Source organism: Lissotriton helveticus, chromosome 6, assembly GCF_964261635.1.
Source record: "Lissotriton helveticus chromosome 6, aLisHel1.1, whole genome shotgun sequence".
NCBI lineage: Eukaryota > Metazoa > Chordata > Amphibia > Caudata > Salamandridae > Lissotriton > Lissotriton helveticus.
The window spans coordinates 1,657,831,224-1,657,856,665 of NC_136067.1; the positions used below are offsets into that span (position 1 = coordinate 1,657,831,224).

At 44.3% G+C, this 25,442-nt stretch overlaps 2 protein-coding genes across 2 annotated transcripts in view; both read right to left on the minus strand.

Annotated features, from left to right (window-relative positions):
- The window catches only part of LRRN4 (leucine rich repeat neuronal 4), a 232,106-nt gene that overhangs the window by 127,552 nt on the left and 79,112 nt on the right, over window positions 1-25,442 (minus strand). The gene's annotated exons all lie outside the window — the stretch shown is intronic.
- LOC144761429 (uncharacterized) lies at window positions 922-24,014 on the minus strand. Its single transcript, XM_078646807.1, has 2 exons — window positions 22,589-24,014; window positions 922-938 (listed from the first exon to the last, which is right to left on the minus strand). Exons 1-2 carry the CDS (start codon window positions 24,012-24,014, stop codon window positions 922-924), a joined length of 1,443 nt encoding a protein of 480 aa, XP_078502933.1.

The following is a 25,442-nucleotide window of genomic DNA, read 5'->3' on the forward strand; positions in this document are numbered from 1 at the left end:
GATGTGATGTGGAAGTTTAAAGATCAGGAGAACCGCCAGCGCTGGAACAGTCTCCACTTCCTAGGGATTCCCAAATGGGTAGAAGGTGACGACCTGCGGCACTATATAATGAAGCTACTCCAGGGGGCTTTTCCAGATCATACTGAATGGAACTGGGACCATAAAGTACAGCGTGCTCATCGCTTCCCTCTTAACTTGAAAAAACGATACGAGGGTAGTAATAACAGTCAAGAAAAACCCAGGGCTTTCCTCGTGTTTTTTGGAAACTTTCTATTAAGACAGTTAGTCTATGATCAGGCCCGACCTAACTCTCGTAAGTGCTTTAAAGGGATGTCTTTTTTTGCGAAGCCCGATTTTTTCCACTCCACGGTGGAGCGGATGTGGCGTCTTCGTCAGCTTTTTGTACCCTTTCAACTGCTGGGAGCTCAAGTTTTTTTAACGAACCAGGCTTGATAGAAAATAATTGTAAACGGGACAACTCGCACTTTCACCTCTGAAATCAAAGCCCAAGAGTATCTTGCCGAGATAAAATCTAGGAAATGATAATAAAAGCAGATTCAAAGTATCATAAGTAGGGTGCACATCCTAGGGTCTTGCCAAAGGTCTTGTTAGAAATGGCTCATTTCAAGACAACCCCTATTTTGGGTGTGGAAGGCACTGGCTTTTTAATTGCATTGTCGTAGTTTAGATCTCAGGTTTTTTAACTTCTTTGGGCTGTCTGCTGGTCCTTTGGGCCAAAACATCTGTTTTTGTAATCTTGATTTGTATAAATATGGCGGGGCCATGAACAGTCATCACTCAGGTTATTCTTGATTGCTCTAAGATAGGGGAGAGGTGAGTGGCAGGGGCTGTGCGGAGGGTTGGGACATCGAGACGGGAGGGGGACATTGATATTCACTTAGCCACTTATATTTCTTTGTTTTACTTGGGCACTGGGGCTAGGAAAAAAAAAGGAAAAAAGCAAATAATGAATGGAAATTTGAAAAAGAAACAAGAAAGTATATTTCTAGATGAATGTCTTAATGTAGACAATGCCAAAGTTAGTTATGAGATGTGGTTGATCAATGCAGCTCTCCATGAGAAAATCAGATACGTTGAGGAACCAGTCAGTTCTGCTGTTTTTCATTTATGTGTACAATTTCTTTGTGACCATGGCAACTAACTTCATATGTATCCGTGTTAATATTTGTGGCTTAAATGATGCCCGGAAGAGACAGAAGGTGACCCAGGGGCTGTGTCTACTGGGGGTTGACATAGTCTGCCTCCAGGAAACGCACATTGAGGGCTCACAGTTACACCTTTGAAATACACTTGGATATAAATTAGTTGGGGGACATCCCAAGAGGCATGAGTGAGGGGGTTGGGGTTTTAGCACAGAGCAGATCTTCATCACAGCCCATTCGAACCAAGGCCGATCCCCGTGGAAGATGGGTTTTGGCTGAATGCCGGATATCTTCAGGCTATTTATTCACCTTATGCTCTATTTATGGGTGCACTGTGGATGCTGCTAAGGTAATTAACTGGCTTAATAGCGAATTAGCTCACTGGCCCTTTCCTGTGATCCTAAATGAGGATTTCAATATCAATCTACCCAGTGACTGGGGGGGAGTAATCAGTGGAGATACACAGGTCGAAATCCTAAGGTATTTCAAGCTATTAGGAATTTAACGGATACACATAGGCTATTGATGTTTGGGCCTATCTGAAACCGAGACAGCCAGGCTTCACTTACTACTCTGCCCACCATTTTTCTTTAGCAAGGCTGGATTACTTCTTTGTTTCATCTTCTCAGATAGGCAAATGTAATAATGATATTCCTCTTCGCTTTTTATCGGATCACAACCTACTTATTTTAAACATAGCAGGGTTAGCCTCTCGCAAAGAAGTCTCGTCTTGGAGTTTGAGCGAGTGCTTCTTTATGATAATGGGTACCAGACTTACATGAGAAGATGGATCGAGAAATTTCTGGCTGAAAATATTGGGTCTACTCCCGTAATGGTTGTCGGGGACACACTGAAAGCTTGTATCATTGGGGAAACCCTACAATTCTCTGTAAGGAAAAATAAGCAGGAAAAAAAACAAATCTTGGAGCTCCAGGGAGAGCTCGCAAAGCTGAAAAGAAGCTAACTGAAGCAGTCGTGCTGAGATAGAATCTGCACAATTAGCTGCTTCGTGCATAAGGGCTAAAATTGGTACGGTAATGGCAGAGAAAGCCGCGGCTCAATGAGCTGCCTCAAGAGAAAACATTTATTAATGTAGCAAGCTTATCGGCCACCAGTTAGCCGTTAGTACAAGGCAACAAGTAACCCTTAATGAAATACAGACAATACAGACGTACTCAGGGAAAATTACGAGTGACACTAACAAAATTCGATTAGCCTTTCATAAATTCTGCCAGAAATGATATTCTGAAGAAGTAGTTGGACCGCAAGAACCGATTTGGAAAAAGATGTATAACTACCTAGACGCGGTCTCTTTAACACAACTTAGTCCCGAGGATCATGACTTATTGGAAGAGCCCCTTTCTCCGGAAGAAGTTACCTTACCATGGCTTTAGTTCAGTTGCCTGATGGGTAAGCGGCCGGGCCTGATTGTATTCCTGTGGAATTTTATAAGATGTTTTTCCACAATTAAAAGATTTTTTTTTTACTCTAATCGAGTAAATCTTTAATGGTGCTTTTCCACCTGCGTCTTGGGCAATTGTGAAAATTTGTATTTTCCCTAAAAAAGATAAATCACCCTTACAAATGGGCTCTTATCGCCCAATCACTCTTATTAATGGGGATTCTAAAATTTATGCTAAGATTTTATCGACCAGATTATCCTCTATTATCGAACACCTGGTCTCCAAATGGCAACATGGGTTCATCCCAGAGAGCGGCACTATCAATCACATTCGTCGAACCATTACTTTGTTTGATGCTGCTCAAACTACAGGGGACCCGCTTGCATTAATACTGCTTGATGCTGAAAAAGCATTCGATCGTGTCTCCTGGCAGTTTTTTGTGGAGGGGCATGGGAAAGATGCACTTTGGGCCCAAAGCTATTCAAACAATAAAAGTCCTTTACAGTAGCTCTACAACCAGTTTGTCTCTAAATGGTCAATCCACATAGCAGATTATTATCTCACGAGGGACGCGGCAGGGTTGTCCGTGCTCCCCGTTGCTTTTTGCCATATATATAGATCCCCTAAGACAAAGGCTCCAAAAGAATCCAGATATCAGGGCTATCAATAGATTCGGCCTAGAAACAAAAAAATGATGGCTTATGCCGATGACTTGGCCCTGGTGACTTCTGATCCGGAAAAAGCCATAATAGCCATGGAATCAGAAGCTCAAGAATTTGGAAAGATATCTTGTTATGCCCAAAACAGAGACAAAACTCAGATTATCACCTTGACCGCAGAAACAAAAAGAGCATTGAATAGATTGAACAACTTGCATCTCACTATTGTAGGATGTTGCAAAGTGTTAAAAATTATATTCTTTCCAAAGCTGCTTTATTTTTTTAAGGCTACTCCCACGGAGTACTCAAACGTACTATTGCAGAAATTTTAACGTCTCTATTCCCAATTTATCTGGGCATACTCCCAACCCAGAAGAGCGTTCAGATTCTTATCCCTTTCTCGAGACAGAGGGGGCTGGGCACTCCCTAACATAAGATTATAATATTGGGCTACAGTTTTTCAAAACTGCTCTATACTGCTACAAGAACAACAGTTGACCACAACAACGCTACTTCCGTCTCCGTTTGAATCATTGCTTGGGCCCGATGCTTGGGGGTGCTTGTGGCATCAGATGAAATATGGATACTATAAAAAGGTCAGATTTAAGTCTTTGATAGGTACATTTAGGTTTTTTACCTCTGTTTGGAAACTTTTAGGCATAGGCAGGCTGAATTGTTATACCACCATCAATCACAACTTTAATCTGCCCGTTATTTTCCGGAGATCTTATTTTCAAAATTGGTTTGACTCGGGCATTCTTCAACTAGGGGCCTTCTTCTCAACCGAAGGTATCTTGAACTTCGATGCCCTTAAAACCCAATACAACTTGAGCCATAACGAGGCTTTTAAATAACTAGCAATTAAGGATTTTTTGACTCGTAAGACCAGTGGGCCCTCGGGGTTTGCTCCAAATGACCTAATTAACAAACTATGCGTATTCCCCATGCCTCGCATCGGACATATTTATTTAACCCTGACTAACCTTATGCCTGACGATCTTGCTAGAGTCTCTTGTAAATGGCAGCAAAAATGAGACACTACTGACATTGTTGTTAGCCTTGCATTACAAGCTGCTCAGAGTGATCTCCTTTCAGCCAAGCTTCAGGCACAGTTTTTTAAAACTGGGTTCTTCCTTTATCTCACACCAAGCAGAATCGCAAAGTGGGGGACAGGCCGGGGAACGCTATGCCCCAGATGTGCGGAATCCGGAGCAGACTCCATACATATGTTCGCCTCTTGCGTACAACTGGGGCCTCCGTTCAACCAAATTCAGGATTTTTTAAAAAAAGGTTCTAAAACAAGATATTCCGCTATCACCCGCAACAATCCTGCTGGGCATTCAGGAGACTGTAGATAGAAAGAATGACGGGGCTTTGATATTTGTCGCTATGACAATATATAGGTTATGTATCATGTCAGCATGGATAGACCCAAACCCTCCCTCATTTTCTCAATGGCTAGCCCGTCTTATTGCCACTTGTAATTTTGAGAAAGCCATCTACTCCAACAAAGGCAAACGGGCCAAAAAAAAGGGTTTAATAATATGGGAACCCCTATCTAGTTGGCTCACTCAGATTAGCGATTAAGGAACTTTTTTTTTTAACAAGGAAATATCTATGAATACTACCTTGAGATTTATTCAAACCTTTCGTAGCACGTAGGTTTGAGGTCTTACTGAGCTAAAGCTCAATTCCCGCTTATCTGAACTAATGATTAATGACATACTGTTTGTAATCAAGAGTAATGCTCTTTTTAGCCATTGGAATTCTTGTTGCTAGGCCGTAATCTGTCAACATCCCCTTTTTTCTGTGTGGTCAATATTAATTTCAACCGGTCATTTTGACTGGTCATTTTTACTCAACTTATTCTGTACATATCTGTTTTTTGAGATTAGGATATTACAATATGGACATGAACTTTGAGATGAGGATAGTTTTAGCTTTTCTTCCTCTTAAAATTGAAGTTTTGGGGTATTGAAGAATGATGAATTATGGTTTTCTTACTTTGATCTGTATTGTCTGCTACCAGGCCGCAATTGGCTACGGTCTTTTTATTCTAATGATAACTTTGGATGGTTGGGTTGTTTGGCTTATTTTGCACATTTTTACACAGCGAGCACAGGCCACTTTAACTACTACATTCTGAACATTCTGTGCTTTATGACCATGGTCTTACAATTGAATCACTTGCACTTTTTGTATTTTCTTACCTTAGGACTGAGCTTTATTCACATGTTTCAAATTGAGGAATAAGCGGTGGCCTAAAAATGATGATTGTGCTTATGGTGTATATGAATTATTTTTGAACTTTTCACCTTTTTAAGCGGCTAATATATTTATCGTTTGAACTATGAGGGGGTGGGGGGGCACTGAGGTTTTTGGTACCGTTAGTTTTTTTTGCTGTTTGCACTGTTTAAAAAAAACAACAACAAAAACCAAAAAAAACAAATGTAAATGAATTCACACAATTAACACTATAAAATTACTTTTAATAAATATTATATAAAAATTACATTAAAATGATTACTTCCCACCCTACTCCCCTATCAACCGCTCCTAAAAAATTTACACAATTAACATATTTACAAATCAATTATGAATAATTGATATCTAATTAATCACTAATTAATAAAACATGTTTTACCATAATTACCAATTTATTATTGATTGTTATTAATCAATTTATAATTAATTAATAATACATTAATTAACTTAATTAACAATATAAATGATTAAATACTAAATTATTAATTAATAAAATACTTAATTTGTTAATTTCAATTAAATTACTTCCCACCCGAATCCTCTATAAACCCACAACCCAGTACAGAATTAAATTACGCAAAAAGAAATTACAATATAATTAATTAATTCTAAATAATTCTTCAAAAATATATTATAATTAAATTACTTCCCACCCTATTCCTCTATAAACCCACATTCAGCTTCAGAATTAAATTACGCAAAAATTAATTAACATAAAAGTCATTACTTTAACAAAAATCAAACATACATTACAAAAATAATACATACTTTTAACACATATACTAACATAAAAAACACAACAACAACAAAAATCGATATTATTAACACGGCATCTTTACAAACAATATTACTAACTTCGATATTATAAAAAACGATATTTCTTACCTGCATGTCGATATTCTTAACCACTATATTTTTGCAAGTCGATATCCTGTCCATTCGATATTCAAAACTCAATATTTTGTCCACTAGATATTTTGAATTCAATATTATGACTGGTTACTGTCTTCACTACCTCTGTAGGGTACGATGAACTTAAAGCCACTTGCTGTCGACTGGAGTGGCAGTAGAAAGCTGGTCGAGAGCCACGAAAGCCCAGCAGGAAAACACCACTATGGGAGGGGACATTGCAGACCGAGATTGGTAAACCAGAGGGCTTTAGGTTGTGGGAATTGATAGGAATTACAAAGATAGGACACCTACTGGAAGGGGGCGACCTTATGACATTTGACTCACTGAAGCGCGAATACAGCATACATAACTCAATTCTTAAAATATCACAGCTCAAACATTAATGGTCGGCCGAGGGGCTTCCTGGGGAGCAAAACCCAGAATATGCACCACTTGAGGGGCGGCTTCTCCCAGAGGCCCTGGGGAAGGGAGTAATCGCCTCCCTGTACATAGCCCTCCATAATAACAAACCTGATAAATTGAAAGGCCTAAGGGAAAAGTGGGAAAGGGATGTAGGAGAACTAGAAGATATTGACTGGGAAGCCGCCTTGATGCATCCCCGCGAAGTAGCAATAAAGGCACGGCTCCGACTGATCCGATTTAAAATCCTGCATAGAGCTTATTATGATAGAAAGCGTCTTTACGCTATGGGGAGAGCGCCTGATTCCTCCTCCTTATGTTGTGCTGCTATGGAAGGCACCTTCCTGCACACTGTCTGGAGCTGCCCCATAATTCAACTGTACTGGGAAATTATCACAAGGGAATTGTCTGAGGAAATTGGTGCTCCCCTCCCTATGGACACTACGTTTATTATCCTGGGAATCCTGTGTGATGTCAATCTGCAGCGAGTCCTGCTGTTATTCTATAACTTGGCATTGGTGGAAGCTAAAAAGGGATATTACCCAGCAGTGGGGATCGGCTGAGAGCCCTATGGCCCAGGACTGGAGAACTGCAATGGACATGTACATGATTACTGAGAGGGTGACGTACCTCAGCAGGGGCTGCCCCAGTAAATTCCATAAAATGTGTGGTAAATGGACCTCCTACTACTCCCTAGAGGGCCTGTGGTAGGAGGAAGGGTAGGACAGAGTGGAGACTAAGGGATGACCGTCATGTTATCTGTACCTGTGTTTGTCTTTCACAAACTACCTGTCTCTTCCTCCTCAACTGCTATTTGACCTTGAGTGCTGTCGGTGGAAGGGGGGGTACTAGTGTTTACCAGTGTTGACATTGTGGTGGCCATCTGGAAGTGTACTGATTATGTGATAATACTGTGCCATTGCTGGATGGTCAATATCAATTAAAAAATTCAATAAAAATATTTTTTTTAAACAATGAAACACAACTGCCTGAGGTGCTTACCTCTTTTGAGCCTAGATTCCCATACATCAATTCTTTTCCATTTTCTGTGTGGTTCTTGCTCGCCTTCTTACATTCATTTAGTTGCAGAGCAGAGTGTTGGCTCCTGTTTCTTCAGCATGTGTCTGTTGAAGTATTATTGGAATCTTTGATGAGAGCTTTTGTAATTTTAAGGGTTCTTCTTGTGTGGCTTATTGAATTATGGTTGTTGTGTTAATGGTTGGTTGTTCTTGCTCTTTTGAAATGTCAGCCAAGTTAATCAGTTTTCTTCCATAGCTTGTAGAAGATCTATATTATTTGATATTGAGATCGATCACAACCAGGAGCTATCTGGGTCCTCTATAGGACCCAGAGAAACGCAATTAGTGATCTGATTATTATCCAGGATTGGGCTGAGTCTAGGAGTTGAGTGAGTATGATTTAATGCGTGGACCTGAGCTGGAAACTGGCACATTGGTATAATTGTCGTTTTTGGGCAAAGTCGCCATTACATCCATTGATGCTGAAGTATTGCACCATGGCCTTCTTTCGTTATTAGTTCAGTCTTTTGTGGGGTTAGTGGAGTTGGAAGGCCTTTGAGAGTTTCTGATGTTGAGTAGATTGCTGCTGCTGTGTCTTTAAGGAAGGTGAAGTTGTAATATAAATCTGCTTTTCCAAAGAAGTTCTGCATTGATGATATCAGGAGACTGCCCAGGGCTTTACTTAATATAGTTGCGTTGACTGGCTTTAGATTTCTAGGCTTTCTCTTACAGTTTGGATGTTTCTGACTTTTTCTGATCTCATTTTACACAGAGTTACCAAGATTTTTGTTTGCGTGCTGATACTTTTACCCCCGCTGGGGTGCTTCTCTTGGGTCAATGCCACCCACTGAGTTGATAAAGACTGCAATGCTTTGAAGGGGGGGGAGTAGACACCGGCCTCACAAACCACGCCCCAACCTAATGAGCCATCTCCATGTTGCCAGGTTGACCCAACGTAGCATCTCTAACCATCGTCCCTACAGTCCACTACCTGGGTACGATCCCCTGGCCTCCCGGTTATGTGCATTGAGTGCCCTTTATTTCCTTAGTCTCTTGTCAAGATGGTTATTGTTGGACTATTGGTTGCTGGTGAGCGACGTCAGTAAGCCTCTTTACTTCAGATTGTCACTCAGCACACCGGTCTACACTGATGTACGTCTGCCTTGCCATTCATTTGACCGAAAGTCCCCCGAAAAGAATGGTATAATTATGTGTGTTATCCGCAAGGATATGTGAGGCTAATTGGGAGTGATTAAGTCTTAGTGAGCTGTGCTACCCAAGAAGTGATAATAATATCCAGTGCAGAGCAGTAGACAGCAAAGTCTCGTACCTCATTGGGCTGTGGCAGTATCTGTTGTTGGTGTAGCAGCAGTGTTGCGCTGTTGCAGCATTTACCGAACCAAGGAACTGGAGCTAGTCAAGTAATCTTGATATGAAGCTTAGGATACAGTAAGAATATCCAGAATCAGAACTGTATGTAGCGGGGAGTGGCAATGCCCAATTCGATTGCTGGTGCTCTGGAGCCTCACTATGTTCTGCCGGGGCACCTTATTGATGCCTTTCTTGAAGAAACTGCTTTTTCTGGGGCACAAGCCTCACCAACCTAATGCAGCCACCTCCAAACACCACAGAGGCCTGCAGGTGCCTTTTGCACTATGGTGAGGTGTGCTGGACCGATATGCTGAACTGGTTCATCTCTTTTGCTATTTTTTTCCTTTTGCCTCTCTTGGCCTCCTCACAAGGGGTGACCGGGGAGGCTTGCAGTGGCACCCAAACTCTGGGCAGCCTGCAACCCCCGCGAGCTCCCACCGAACCTGCTGGAGGGCAGGAGTAGAGGCAAAAAGGCAAAAAACAATCAGCAGATAGCCAAGCCACCTGGCCCGGCACTGCAGTGAGAGCTGCTTGCCGCCCACCAATCTCCCTCCTGGGCCTCTCAAACTTGCTTCCATAGCCTCACCAAGCAGACTTTGGCTGGCCAAGCCTAAGCTTCGGAGCCTGAACCTCGGAGCTTCAGGCCTGCGGAGCCCACAATCACCTCTTTTCTGGTTCTGGCCCACTCCCCAATCTGGGTTCTCAGAGTCCAAAGAGCAGTTTGGCCGCCCGGTTTGGCGGCACAAAGGCAAGGCAGCGGACGAAGCATGGCCACAAGCACGTTCACGTCTCCCTCAAATTGTAGCACGTCCACGGAACAGCCATGATATTAAGACGATTAGGTCTGAAAATTACAGAGTGGTAATTTGCAAAATTGCCAATCTTGATACAATATGGAATAGCCTCCCTCTGTAGCTGGTGGACAGGCTTGCACTGATGGAGATGATTGTTTTGCCCAAATTGCTCTACCTCTTTTAGAATATTTCTGTTCAATTGTCCAAACAATTCTTCAAAGACTTAAGATCTAAGACAGTTATCCTAGCATGAGTAGTCTCAATTTGCCTACTACTGGAGGCCTATTTAAATGAAAGGATGCAGGGAACGCTGGGAGAGAGCGTTGCTATGGATTCACGTTGCCTATGAATAAGGAGTTAAAATCTCTGAAACGCGTCAGGCTGAAGTGGAAACAATCGGACTGCAATGTCAATTTCGTTTTGAATAAAGGTTTTGAAAATCATCTTGTGCGGAGTGCGTCCTTAATGCAGGGCAACAGCATAGAAATTATATTACATGTGAGTGCATATATGCATGAGCAGATATGCCTCATAGTCATCTAGTCCAATTGCTGGATAGTACAAGTGAACCGGGGAGCCATCTTGAGTACATGTACTGGAAAATGTTGTAACAAGTTCCCCAGCTACATAATGGCTTCACTGAAACGTATGGTGTTTGGTATCAAACACCTTTTCTTAGCAAATCCATACTGATGCCAGTAGTGGACTTATTGAAACATGCACCCAGAGGGCATCTTAGAGGTGCCCCATGAAAACCTACCAGCCTCTAGGCTGATTGTTGTAGACCATCCTGCCACCAAATACAGGTTTCTTAATTCCTGCAGGTGACAGCTCATGCTCAGAAACAATGCCTGCTTTGGCCGGAGGTGTTGCCACCTCCTCCAAGTAGGAGGGCTAGTAATCAGCATATCAAGACAGGAGGCTTCAAATGTTCCTGCCACCTTTGATATGTGAACCCGGCTTCCCTCATAAGGCACCCCCTGCCCAAGGCCCAGACAGGCAGCAGCATTAACAAGTCAAGAGGCATGTTCACTTTCAGGCTATTTACACCCCTTTGGTGGGCGGATCTATGACATAATATCGACAGACAGAATATAGACATACAAAAATATCAAAGCAAAAAATCGACATCAAAAATATCAAAGTTCGATCTACATAAATGTAAGTACAAAAATATCGTAAAAAAATATCGTAGTACAAAAATATCGAAGTAAAAAATATAGTTTTTTAAAATGTATTAATAATAATGTAAAAATAATTTAAAAATACATATAATTTAACAAATTATAGATATAAACATTAAAACATATTTAAAAAATATTAACTAATACATATACCTTTAAAAGTAGGGAAAGCGTTGGATAGCGTAGGGGAAAAAATTACTATTCCCACTCCAAAGGGTGCAACAGTAGGGAAAGCGTTGGATAGCGTAGGGGTAAAAATCATTATTCCGACTTCAGAGAGTGCAACATTATGGAAAGTGCTGGATAGCGTAGGGGTAAAAATTACTATTCCCACTCCATAGGGTGCAACAGTAGGGAAAGCGTTGGATAGCGTGGGGGAAAAAAATACTATTCCCACTCCAAACGGTACAACAGTAGGGAAAGCGTTGGATAGTGTAGGGCTAAAAATTACTATTCCCACTCCAGAGGGTGCAACAGTAGGGAAAGCGTTGGATAATGTAGGGGTAAAAATTACTATTCCCACTCCAAAGGGTGCAACAGTAGGGAAAGCGTTGGATAGCATAGGGGTAAAAAATACTATTCCCACTCCAGAGGGTGCAACAGTAGGGAAAGTGTTGGATAGCGTAAGGGTAAAAATTATTATTCCCACTCCAAAGGGTGCAACAGTAGGGAAAGAGTTGGATAGCGTAGGGGGAAAAATTACTATTACCACTCCAGAGGGTGCAACAGTAGGAAGGGCGTCGGATAGCGTAGGGGTAAAAATTACTATTCCCACTCCAGAGGGTGCAATAGTAGCAAAAGCGCAGGATAGCGTAAGCGTTATATTAACATACTTATCAATTAGATATTTTTTTTAACAAAAAAAAAGATATATTATTTTATTTACAAAAATATATTACTAAATACCAAATATTTATAATTAATATATTTATAATTAATATTTACTTAAATAACAAAAAATTACTTCCCACGCTACTCCCCCTTTAACACAACACACAACACACTACACATACAAATATCAATTAATCAATTAATAACAATTAATATTATTAAATTGATGTAATTATAAATTAACTAATTACCAATTAATAATTAATTACCAATTAATAATTAATTACCAAGATATTTACACGAATAAACAAAACTTATTAATAAATTATTCATAATTAATATTATAAAATAATTTTAAAAACGAATTACCAATTAATTAATTAACAATCAATTAATAATAAATACCAATAAATAAATACAATGTCTTTAATTAATTTAATTTAATTATTTCACACCCTATTCCCCTATAAACACACAACCCACTACACACAAATAAATCACATAAAAATGTAATTATCATTTAATCACTTAATAATAATTAATTACCAATTAATTATTAATTAACAATAACAAAAAAATTAAAAAATATTACTACATAAACTCTAATTACTTTAGTTAACTAATTATTAATAATTAATTAATTACCAATTAATAATTAATTAACAATTAATTATTAATCAAAAATATTTAAAAACATAATAATTAATTAATTATAATTAAATTACTTCCCACCCTATTCCCCTATAAACCCACAACCCGCTCTGATACTAAATGCAAAATGTAAACAAAATTACTAATTTCTAATCATACATTAAAAACATGTTTAACAAACATATAAAATACATAATAAAATACATAACACTAAACAAAATTTCGATATTAGTACCATAGATACCTTCTAAATTAAAACATCGATATTATTGTATATCGATATTTTAATTTCGATATTTTGTCTCCCTACCTTGGCGGGCTACTTGAAGTGAACATGAAAAATAGAATTCCACCATCTTGGTGTTTCATGAAATTAGATACACTGGGTTAGGGTTATGCCCACTCCCCAAAGGAAGTGGTCATATAGGGGGTGTAAGCACCCCAAAGGTAAGTAGCCCATTGATTATTACCTTACACTCCCCTTAAAGCCCTTAAATTGAGTGACCCCTCTGACACCAGGTACTCAGATTCGACAGACATAAGAAGAAGACAAAGAAGAGCGAATAATACGAGAACTGAGGACCAGATGTGGACTTTTTAGCACCAAACCCTGCCTGCACATGTCACAACAAACCAACTTGTCCTGCCGCTGTGCAGCTGCCAAGAACCCTGGTAGCTGACACCACTTCACAAATCACCAGAAGTTTCCTTTGGAGTCGAGGAGCTACTCCACTGCATTTTTCAGGCACCAAACAGCAAATTCCGGTCTACTGTTCTGCCGCCCCCGCTTCCACTGACGCAGCAGCCACCCAGGAAGAGGTAGTTGCGCTCCGAGAGGTCTTAGCCATCTCCCAACCCAGTGAGAAGACGCCAGGACCAAACGGAGCCGCACAGCACCAATAAGCCTGTTTGAGTCCAATGCAGACTTCAACAACTCCAAGACCGAACAGCCGCTGAGGGACATCCGCACCACAGAGATCTACTTTGAGAGTGGCCCAGCACCTGTGACGCACAAGCCCAGCCAACTCAACCACTCTGCACCCGAGCGCCCCAGCCTGGGTCTATGAAAACCGACTGTGCTTCTTTGCTCTAGGGAGTCCTCACAAACCGAGCCCCCTGCTGGGAGCTCCAAACATATCCCCAAGTCCCCCTCTGCAGCCTGTTTCTAGGTGGCTCCCCCTCTCCTTTGGTGTAGAATGCAAAGATACCAACCTGACCAGCACCTCTGCACCCTTACGCTCAAAGACAGGTAAAGACTAACTGATTGTGGTTCTTTGGACCTTGGTCCCCTACTACCTTAAGTCCTGAAGGGGAGCCCAGGAAACCTATTGAAAGTAACCGTATGCAGTATATGCCTTTTTCACTATGCCAATGCATTGCAGCGTAAAGGTGCATTTTACTTACCTGTAAAAAATCAATATCTCGAAAAGTACTTACTTGATCCCGAAGTTCTTGGTGTAGAAACTTATGTAAAAAATGTGTGTTCTTTTTCTAAATTGGATTACAACAAATGCTTAGTACTAGCCTCTGATTAGCCTAAACTTCTCACCCACAATACCACAAAAAACAGCATTTGGGTTTGTTCCTTGTGCCTCTGTAAACAATAAGGGTTGCCTGAACACTCTGCATAGTGTGCCTCGTTTTAGATATTTAGAGAGCCAGCTTCCTACAAAGATATTATGAGAATCATATTCTTTCATGTAGGATATCTCTGGGAAACTCATGGCTGATGGCAATTCGCTTATATTGTTTGTATGGTTGATGTTGGATTGCTCTAGAAGTGCTGTATTGTTGTATTGTGTACGTCGCTCATAAGGCATCTTACCTGTGGACTCCTGCTTGACCCCTGCTGTGTGGTCCCGTTTCAAACAAGTAAGTTATACTATAACTAGCAATAACAGTTAATATTTTATTATCGTTTTTCCTACCACAATGCAACACTCTTTAGCTGGTATAGCAAGTTTGATCGTGACAAATGAAAATCCACCTTAATTTAAGCAGTGGATGGACGAAATAAGTAAGATTACACAAAAGGAATTATCTCTAGCTAAAAAAAGCAGAACAGCAGTAAGAAATTGAATATTTCGCTATTGCTTCAAAATATTCTTGAAAGATAACGATGCATGCACTTGGGACTAAGATACCTTTACTGAATATTACATACGGAAGAAACAAGTGTGTAAATATCTGCAAACTCCAAAGTGCTGCAGGTTTCACTTGGCAAATTTGATTAGCTGGAGGGAATTTAAGAAAACTCATGAGGTCTCTTCCCACGACTGTGACAAAGGTTGAAATGTTTTTACTATCGGCCACAATTTCGATCTAAAAATATCAAGGATAGTAACATGAGGAGCACTATGGAGCTAATCAGTGACTAAACTTAGCAGTCTTAAGGTATGTTATTAGGAATATGCTACTTGCCAGTATGCATCTGTTCTTGGCATGTAGGGCTGCTGATATTTATATGTATGCATGGATCGCCGGCTAGTGTTGGGTCCGGATGATTGCACATTGTTGTCCTGGAAGAGTCTTCGAAGTATCACGAGATAGGTGGCTCCTCCCCTGGACTACAGTGCGCATGGGCATCCCCTCCATGCTCAGATTGTTTTTCGCCATTGTGGCAGAGATGGAGTGTGATATAGTAAGTGATGACCATGCGTTAGAATAAGTGTGAGTGCTACAGCTGCGACAGGCACCGGGGAGGAGGGCGGGCGATATAAATATCAGCAGCCCTACATGCCAAGAACAGATGCATACTGGTAAGTAGCATATTCCGCTCGAGGCATGTGGGCTGCTGATTTTATAACTGAACCCCTCCTGAGGCGAAAAGCCGGGAGCCATTACAGCGATTTTTTTAAACTTTGGTGTGATTAATTCTGTGTTTTTAGACTCACTTACCCCACGGCCACTTGCCACTGCAGCCACTGACACCCCGCGCAGCCGATTACACGCTGCCGCGGGTGAGTGTTGGTTAACTCTTGCCGCCATCCCAGGCCCAGCGGACACGCCCACTCGTGCTGGCCACGCCCCCTCTCCTTGGTATTTAAACGCGCGCTGACTGAAAGCGTCGCGTTTACTGAACCCCTCCTGAGGCGAAAAGCCGGGAGCCATTACAGCGATTTTTTTAAAACTTTGGTGTGATTAATTCTGTGTTTTTAGACTCACTTACCCCACGGCCACTTGCCACTGCAGCCACTGACACCCCGCCCAGCCGATTACACGCTGCCGCGGGTGAGTGTTGCTTAACTCTTGCCGCCACCCCTGGCCCAGCGGACACGCCCACTCGTGCTGGCCACGCCCCCTCTCCACTTCCCCTTTTTTCCTCCATAAAACATGCTTGGTCACCGGAAGCGCAGCGGACGAGCGCAGCGGGCGCGACGACTGCGCGCCGAAGGCGTGCTTATGGCAAGCTCGTCTGCGCTCGTCCGCGCCGAGGCCGGGCCAAGGGCCACCCCCCCTGACTTTGATGTGCCTCACACCTCTCATAAATCGAGCGCACTCAAATACACTTCCGAACAACTCCGAAAACTGAACACCTCAGCAGACTTGCCACATCCTTTACCACATCTGCTATACACCAATCCTATCATAGGTCCTCACAAATGTCCTACTTGCACTACTCCTACCCTCTCCATTAGCCCCACCCCCCAGGTTTTAGCAGCACTTATTAATGTGCGCCCTGTCCCTAAGCACAAAACTGAAATCTCTGATTTCATTGAGTCACACAACCTAGACCTTCTATTCGTTACCGAAACCTGGGGTGATGACTCCTCAGGTCCAGATTTCAAAGCAGCTACCCCAGAAAATTATTGCGTATGCAGGCTAGATAGAACTAAAAGAAAGGGTGGGGGAATAGCCATCATTTATAAGAACCATCTCAAAGTCAAAATTACAGACTCTAAATATAGTGAGTGTGAGGCTTCTCCTTTACCATCAGCCTCTCTGGTAACCAATCATTTATAGGCATTTTACTCTACCGCCTCCCAGGGTCCAGATCGAAATTTCTCAACAATCTTAATAACCTAATCGAGGTCTCAGCCGGAGCGCCACACTTTACCATACTGGGAGACTTCAATTTCCACCTTGAAGCCATATGTGACCCTGATACCGCGGCGCTAATTAACGATCTAGCAGCGGCCGGCTTACAGCAAATTGTCAATCAGCCCACCCATAAAGCTGGACACACCCTATATGGGTTATTTACCAGCAACCCACACATTTTGGCTCCTAAGGTGATCCCTCTTATTTGGACTGATCACTCAGCAGTTTTTTTTTCCATAAAACTGAATTCCCTTCCATTCTCCTCCTCATCCTCTTCTCTTATCACTTTCAGAGACTGGAAAAATATCAATCCTCCCCACCTTGCTGCTTTCCTGCTTGACAGCATTATTACAACCGAACAGGATCCCTCACTAGCTTCCACTAATTATCTTAACAGCCTAATTATGGCTTGCCACAACCTAGCTCCCCTCAAAATCTCCCATCGTAGCAGAAAACTCCCCTCGGCCCCTTGGTTCACTGAATCCCTTCGACTGTAGAGACAACACTGCAGAAATTTGGAAAGACATTGGCGCCGCTATTATAATCCTACGGACAAAATTGTGTACAAAAGCGCCCTCTCCAAATATAAAGATCTTATTACCGCAGAAAAGACATCCTACTACACTCCCCAAATCAACCAGGCAAAAAATTCATCAAAAGAATTGTTTCAGGTGGTCACTCACCTTTCCAACCCCCCTGCCCCACGCTTTGACGGAACACAATCCCTCTGCGACTCTCTTGCCAATTTTTTCAAAGACAAAGTCACTGCTATTTTCTCAGCCTTCACTCACGCCCCCCCTACTACCACGACGAATCTATCACCACACAGCAACACACCTAGTTTCTCGGTCTTCGAAGTTGTCACGGAGGAACAAGTCCATCGACTTGTCTCGGGCACTAAATCAGGATCACCTTTAGACCCTTGCCCTCCTGCCATTCTCAATCTTATCTCTGAAGCTATTTCCCCCGCTCTGACGACCATCTGTAACGCTATGTTCACAACGGGCACATACCCTTCAGTCTGGAAGGAGGCTATCATTAAGCCACTCCTAAAAAAAACTACACTCGATCCCCTCCTTCCTGCCAGTTATCGACCCATTGCATGTCTTCCTTTCCCAGCTAAAATTTTCGAGAAAACAATGAACATACAACTATCGAAATTTATAGACAAAAACAATCTACTGGAAGATACCCAATTTGGGTTTAGACAGGGTCATGGAACAGAGACTGCGTTATTAAAAGCAGCAGATGAAATAAGGATGACATTGGACAAAGGAGGAGCAGCTGTATTAATATTATTAGACCTCTCTGCAGCCTTCGACACGGTCGATCATGTCATCTTGATCGACCGTGTCTCAGCCATAGGAATTAAAAACAAAGCAAAAGAACTTCTCGCATCTTTCCTAGCTGACCGTCCTCAAACAGTAAAAATGGGCCATTTCACCTCCCACACCTTCACCCTTCCCTGCGGCGTCCCACAGGGCTCCTCGCTATGCCTGACATTGTTTAACATTTATGTTTCGGACTTAGCGAGGGTAATAAAATCCTACGGAATTGCCCTTACAACTTACGCTGACGATACACAACTGGTGTTATCTGTACACAGCAATGGTACATCAGTTGCGGCAAACTTCCAAGAGGGAATGCGGGCTATCAGTTCCTGGATGTCATCAAACTGTCTCAAATTAAACTCAAACAAAACAGAGGTGATGACATTCGGGAAACTGGAACCTATTTGGTCCCCTCAATGGTGGCCACCCGAGATGGGAGCTCCACCTCAGCCAGTCACTAAGGTTCGTAACCTTGGAGTCGTATTTGATGAGAAAATGACTTTTCATCATCACGTCAACTCCGTGGTCTCCTCATCTTTTTTTATCCTGAAAAGGATCAAAAAACTGCTGCCATACCTCCCCTCGTCAGCCGGCAAAACTCTAATTAGCACTTTGGTCTTTTCCAAAATAGATTATTGTAATGCCCTTCTTTTGAACGCCCAGGAAAAAGTCATCAACAGACTGCAGCTAGTCCAGAACACCTCGGCTAGAATTCTACTGGGCGTCCCCAAGTTCACATCCATTTCCCCATATATCCGGCAACTGCACTGGCTCCCAGTCAGGAGCCGGACAAATTTCAAGGCACTGTGCATTGCCTACAAAGCAGTCAACAACGTGGGCCCACAGTTCCTTAGAATGGCTCTCTGTCCGCTCGAACATTCAAGAACACTTCGCTCCTCCTCTGCTCATTTGCTCAAAGTCCCGCGAACAAAAAGGGCCAACTGGGGCGACAGGTGTTTTACAATCTCCACAGCCAAACTTTGGAACACATTACCCCTCCACATCAAAACTGCCCCCAACCTCATCAGCTTTAGAAAAAAACTAAAAACATGGTTCTTCTCATCATAAATGCTTGCCGTAGCTATGGTTCGGTATTCTGAGCGCCGAGACACCCCCGGGTAATTGCGCGCTATAAAAATTGCATAAACATAAACATATGCATAGAATAAATAGTAGTACCCTCCTTATTGGCGGTTGCCCGTGCCAGCTGCAGCAGTCTGAAAGAGAGTTCTGAGAACAGCCTGACCTACAGCAGCCTACTGTTTTGAGTGTACATCCACACAGTAGTGTTTGGTGAATGTGTGTATGGTGGTCCATGTGGCTGCTCTACATATGTCCTCTAGAGGAATGTTACCTAGGAAAGCCATGGATGCCCCTAATTTGCGTGTGGAATGCGCTCTTGGGAGAACTGTTAACGTGCGTTTAGCCTTTTGATAACAGATCTGGATGCACTTAACAATCCATCGGGCTATACCTGATTTAGAGATGGGGTTGCCTTTGTGCTGTGGAGAGAAGGAAACGAACAGTTGTTTAGTTTTCCTGAAGTCTTTAGTCCTGTCTATGTAATAGAAGAGAGCCCTCTTAACATCAAGTGTGTGCAGTGCTCTGTCTGCCACCGAATCAGGATTGGGGAAGAATACAGGTAGTTCGATAGTTTGGTTTATGTGGAACTGTGACACTACCTTTGGCATAAACTTGGTGTTGGTGCGGAGCACAACCCTATTAGCATGAATTTGAATGAAAGGCTCCTGAATAGTGAGGGCTTGTAGCTCGCTAACACCTCGTAGCGACGTAATGGCAACCAGAAAAGCCACTTTCCATGTGAGAAACTGTATCTCACAAGAGTGAAGAGGCTCAAATGGTGGGCCCATGAGCCTGGTGAGGACTATGTTGAGGTTCCAGACCGGGGAAGGCGGGTGTCGTGGAGTATTGACCCGTTTCAGGCCCTCCATAAAAGCCTTAATGGCTGGAACTCTGAAAAGGGACAGGTGCTGTCTATTTTGCAGATAAGCTGCCATAGCAGCTAAATGTTATGTTATGTTAATTTCAATTTATATAGCGCCAAATCACCGACAGGTCTCTTAGCGCTTGCTTTGGGAACCCGTCCTGGCTTTCCCTGCGAGATAACCCCTACTGGGCATCCCCAAGGTGAAGACCAGGCATCCCATCGCAGTGGGGCCGTAGTGGAGATTAAGCAAGCTATTGCCCATAGTTGCAGAGTGTGAACCCATGATTCAAGTAGGCACCGAGGCGAGAATTATCGAGTCCATGGACATTTGTGCTCCAGACCCTGCCGCGTCGGGAATTGAACCCTGGTCCCGGGTCTGACCTCTGCATCAGGGTCTGCCTCCTCTAACCAGTGAGCCACACTTCTCCATGTACCCTGATGGAACTATACACTAGATTACACCTGTAGAGGTGCAGCAAGGAACATATGATGTTTTGCGTGGAAGCATCAAGTGGATTTATGTTATTATTGGAGCAATAGATAACAAAACGCTTCCACTTTGCCGCGTAATAGGCCCTGGTTGTAGGTCCCCTAGCCTCTTTAATGATGTCCATACAGTCAGGAGGCAGGTCCAGGTAGCCAAACTCTATGACCTCAGGAGCCATATTGCTAGGCTCAACTGTTGCGGATCTGGGTGCTGAATGTCTCCATGGCTCTGAGTGAGGAGACTGGGCGTGAGTCTTAGGCGCTGGTGGGGAACCACGGAAAGTTCTAGAAATGTGGTGTACCATGCCTGCCTTGCCCATGTTGGAGCAACCAGGATGAGCGTCATGGAGTGTTGCCTCAGTTTGCGTGCCACTAGCGGTATGAGTGGCGCTGGAGGAAAGGCGTACGCAAATTTGTTCGACCAGTTCATCCATATCGCATTGCCCTGAGACTGCGGGTATGGGAACCTGGCGGCGAAGGTGCGGCATTTTGCGTTTTCGTGTGTGGCGAAGAGGTCTATCTCCGGATGACCCCACCGCTGGAGATATGGGCGGAGCACTGAGGGGTGTATCTCCCACTCATGCATCTGATGGCTTTGTCTGCTGAGCGGGTCCGCCATCTAGTTGTCCTTGCCTGGGAGATGTTCCGCCATGAGGAACATGTTCCTTTGAATGGCCCACTTCCACATGCTCTGGGCTAGATGGGACAGCTGTGGAGAGTGTGTCCCTCCCTGTTTTTGGATGTAATACATCGCAGTCATGTTGTCCGTCCAGATCAGCACGACTTTGTTGCAGAGATGCAACTTGAACACCTTCATTGCCATGAAGATTGCCATCAGCTCTAGTAGGTTGATGTGCATCTTCCGCGCCTGCGGTGTCCATAGTCCCTGCCCTGTATAGTGGAGGGCATGCGCTCCCCAGCCCTGGAGAGATGCGTCCGTTGTCAGCACTATCTGTGGCACAGGCTCTTGGAACGGTCGTCCCCTGCAAAGGTTGTGTGTGTTCCACCAATGCAGAGAGTTGTATGCACGACCGGTCACCAAAACTAGGTCTTTTAGCTGCCCATGAGCCTGGTTCCACTGTCGCGCCAAGCATTCCTGAAGCGGACGCATGTGTAGCCTCGCGTGGGGGACTATGAAGATGCAGGAGGCCATCATGCCTATGAGTTGCATGAACACCTGCGCTGGGAGTGAGTGTTGTGGCCTGAATTTTTGAATCAACACTTGCATGCTGTTGATTCTCGCTGCGTTTGGTTGTGCTGTAGCAGCGAGTGTGTTGATTTCTGCGCCCAGGTACTGCTGTACGTGTGCGGGGTGAAGATGGGATTTTTGGTAATTCAGCGAAAAACCCAGACTGTGTAGGAGGTGAATTGTGCGGGACATGTGGTCGGCGCACTGCTGGGCTGACTTTGCCTGTACCAGCCAGTCGTCTAGATACGGATAGACATGGACTTGTTGTCTTCGAAGATGCACGGCTACTGTTGCTAAGCACTTCGTAAACACCCTGGGGGCAGTAGTGACCCCGAAAGGCAGGAACTTGAACTGGTAATGCTGGTTGTTGATGGTGAACCTGAGATATTTCCTGTGACTGGGGTGAATGGGAATGTGGAAATAGGCATCCTTCAGATCTAATGTTGCTAGAAAATCTCCTTGAGTGAGCAACGGCAGAACTTGCTGCAGCGTGAGCATGTGAAAGTGTTCTGAGAGGATGTATTGGTTCAGAGGTCTGAGGTCTAGAATGGTCCGGAGAGACCCGTCCTTTTTTGGGATCAAGAAGTACAGTGAGTACACCCCTGTACCCTGTTGTTCCAAAGGCACGATTTCTATGGCGCCTTTTTGCAGCATGGAGATGACTTCTTGCTGTAATAAGTGCATGTGCTCGGCGGACATAGGACGGTGCCTTGGGGGTATGTTGGGTGGAGTGGAGGTCAGTTCTAGACAATAACCGTGTTGTATAAGTTGTCTCACCCACCTGTCTGTGGTAATGCTTTCCCAGACTGGCAGGGACTGCTGGAGTCTCCCCCCGACCGGTGTTATATGGTCGGGGGGCAGTGACAAGGCGTCACTGTTTGTTAGTGGCTGAGGATCTGGTATTATTATTTCCACGTCCTCTGCCCTTGCTGCTGTTCCCACGGTATCCACCCCTATTGTTCTTGTTATAGGTGGTTTGTGTGCCTCCCTTGGTGTATTGAGCTTGTTGCGACGCTTGACCCCTTGAAGCTCCCCTGTTACCGGAGCGACGAAAGGAACTGCCCCTGAACTGCTGAGACTGCAGAGCTCCCATGGATTTCGCAGTTTCAGTATCCTTCTTAATTTTCACAAGAGTGGTGTCCACCTCTGGCCCAAACAGGAAGTCAGGATTTACTGGTTGTTTGAGCAGGGTAGTCTGGATCTCCGACTTAAATCCAGAGATGCGGAGCCAGGCATGCCTCCTAAGCATAACGCTAGTGTTTATGGCCCTAGCTGCTGTGTCGGCCGCATCCAACGCGCACTTAATGGACGCGTTGGAGATTAACTTCCCTTCTTGAATAGGCATTTCAGCTCCCTCCTTATAAGCGTCTGGCAGATGTTGCAGTAACTGCTCTAACGTGTCATAGTGTGCCCTGTCATATCTTGCTAACAGGGCCTGGGTATTGGAGATTCTCCAAATATTAGCAGCTTGAGCCGCTACACGTTTTCCAGAAGCCTCTAAGATCTTGGATCCTTTGTCCGGAGGAGGAGCATCACCCGTTGTCTGAGAGTTCGCTCTTTTACGAGCATTAGCCACCACTAAGGAGTCCAGTGGAAGTTGGCCCTTGATGTAGGTAGGGTCTACGGGCACAGGCCGGTACTTCCTCTCAATCCTTGGGTTCATCACCCGTGCTTTAGTGGGCTCTTTAAAAATGTCACTTGCATGTTTGAGCACACATTTGAGCATAGGCAAAGTTTTGATAGACCTTTCTGATGTGGAGAATGTATCAAAAAGAAAGTCTTCTTCTACGGGGTCAGCGTGCATATCCACGTCATGGTTATGTGCCGCTCTCTCAATTAGTGCGTTGAACGCAGCAGTGTCTTCAGTAGGCGAAGGCTTGACAGCATATGAAAGAGTATCAGGGGTGGTGTGAGGGTCAGCAGGGTCCACGGTGTCAGCCCGCGGCTGGGACTCATCCTGATCAGCATCAATGGGATAGTTGAACTGGTCCTCATCGTCCCCTCCTTCCACATCCTCAGTGGTATATGTGAGAGAGTAGGCATATTCCTGACCATAGGACTGCACAGGCTCAAAAAGTACAGGAGAGGTGGTAGAGTCTCTCTTTTTCTTCAGCGGTATCCTATAATGTTCCATAGGTGCGTCAAGCCTGATCTTACGTTTGTAAACTGTAAGTTTACCTGACTCGGAGTCGATGTATAATTTCGACTGGTTGTCGTGGGATGGTGGCTGGAACACAACGTCTTCCGTCCGAGGCTGAGCGGGTGCAGCAACTAACGTTGACTTGGCGGATCCGGCAGCCTGTGTATGTTGAACAGGTTTAGGCCGTGCTGTCGGGGGTAGTCCGAACTTTATCGGTGCCGTAAGCATCGGCGACGGACTGACCGCCTTCGATGGAGGCGGTGTCTTTGATTCGACCGACTTCGACGGTTTAGTGCGTTTGAGGCCTTGCGTCGAGTCGAGCTGTTGTTGCGCTGCAGGAACGCCCTTGTGCTTCGACGCGGTAAGGTCTTTCGATCTGACTTTTGGCTTCGGGTCGAAGGCCTTGACGAGCAGCGGCTTCTTCAACTTCGGATCGATGGTTTTCCGGGTTTCGAGTCCGTCGGAAGAGCCGCCATCTTTGGAGCCGGAAGTCGACGCCGACGGGAGCGTGACGTGCTTCACTGCAGACACAGGCGTAGTCAATCCGATCTTCGGTTCGACGCCCCCTTTCGACCCCGAGGGGTCGAGCGCATGTTTGGACTTGGAAGGTTCCGAAGTCGTCGAGCCGATGGTTGTCTTAACCAGTGTCGGTTTCGATTTCTTGTCTTTTTCTTTCGGTTTCGATTTCTCCACTGAGCGTGGGCGATCGACCGAGGGCTCTTTGGAAATGTTCGTAGTCGGGCCTTGAAGCGGGACTATAGAACGGTGTTGAAGATCTTGGCTAAGGCCTTCCGGCGATGCCTCGACCTGAGCCGTGGAAGAGTCTTTATGTGGCCCCGCTACTGCGGTTAGGCCTAGCTCCTCGCTGGAGTCGTCGTCGACGGCTCCGATAGGTTGTACGTCGTCTCCTACCTCGACGATGTCTTCATCATGGACGTAGAGTTCTCCCTCGTCCTCGTTGTAGGTGGCGTAGGGCTCCGACGCAGGATCCGAGAGTTCCGGATCCTCTTCTTGTACATGTTCTTCATCGTCACCCCCGAAGATGTTTTCTGGGTCTGGTGCCGAGTCTCGCGCCGACTGTCGTGCAGCGCGTCGAAGACGGAGAGTTTTCTTCGACCTGAACTTCGAACAGGCCATGCAGCTGGCCTCGTCGTGGTCCGGTGAGAGACATTTGTTGCACACCGGGTGCAAGTCGATGTGTGGATATTTTGAGTTGCAGACGGGGCAGCGCTTGAACGGACTCCGTTCCATCGTCGATCATCGAGGGGCCTTTGGCGTCGAAAGGCAAAAGCCTTCCGAAGTCGAGTTCAAAGAACTGTAAAGGTAAAGGCACCGAACGAAAGACAATACCGACGCCCCTAAGGCCTTTTGACCTCGAAAGAGTAACTTTTAATTAAATTCCGAACGTGAGTTAAGAAGTACATCCGAACCCAATGGCGGAAAAAAACAATCTGAGCATGGAGGGGATGCCCATGCGCACTGTAGTCCAGGGGAGGAGCCACCTATCTCGTGATACTTCGAAGACTCTTCCAGGACAACAATGTGCAATCATCCGGACCCAACACTAGACGGCGATCTATGCATAGATATAAAATCAGCAGCCCACATGCCTCGAACACCTCATTTCAGTGTAAACTGAAGGACACACAGATAAGA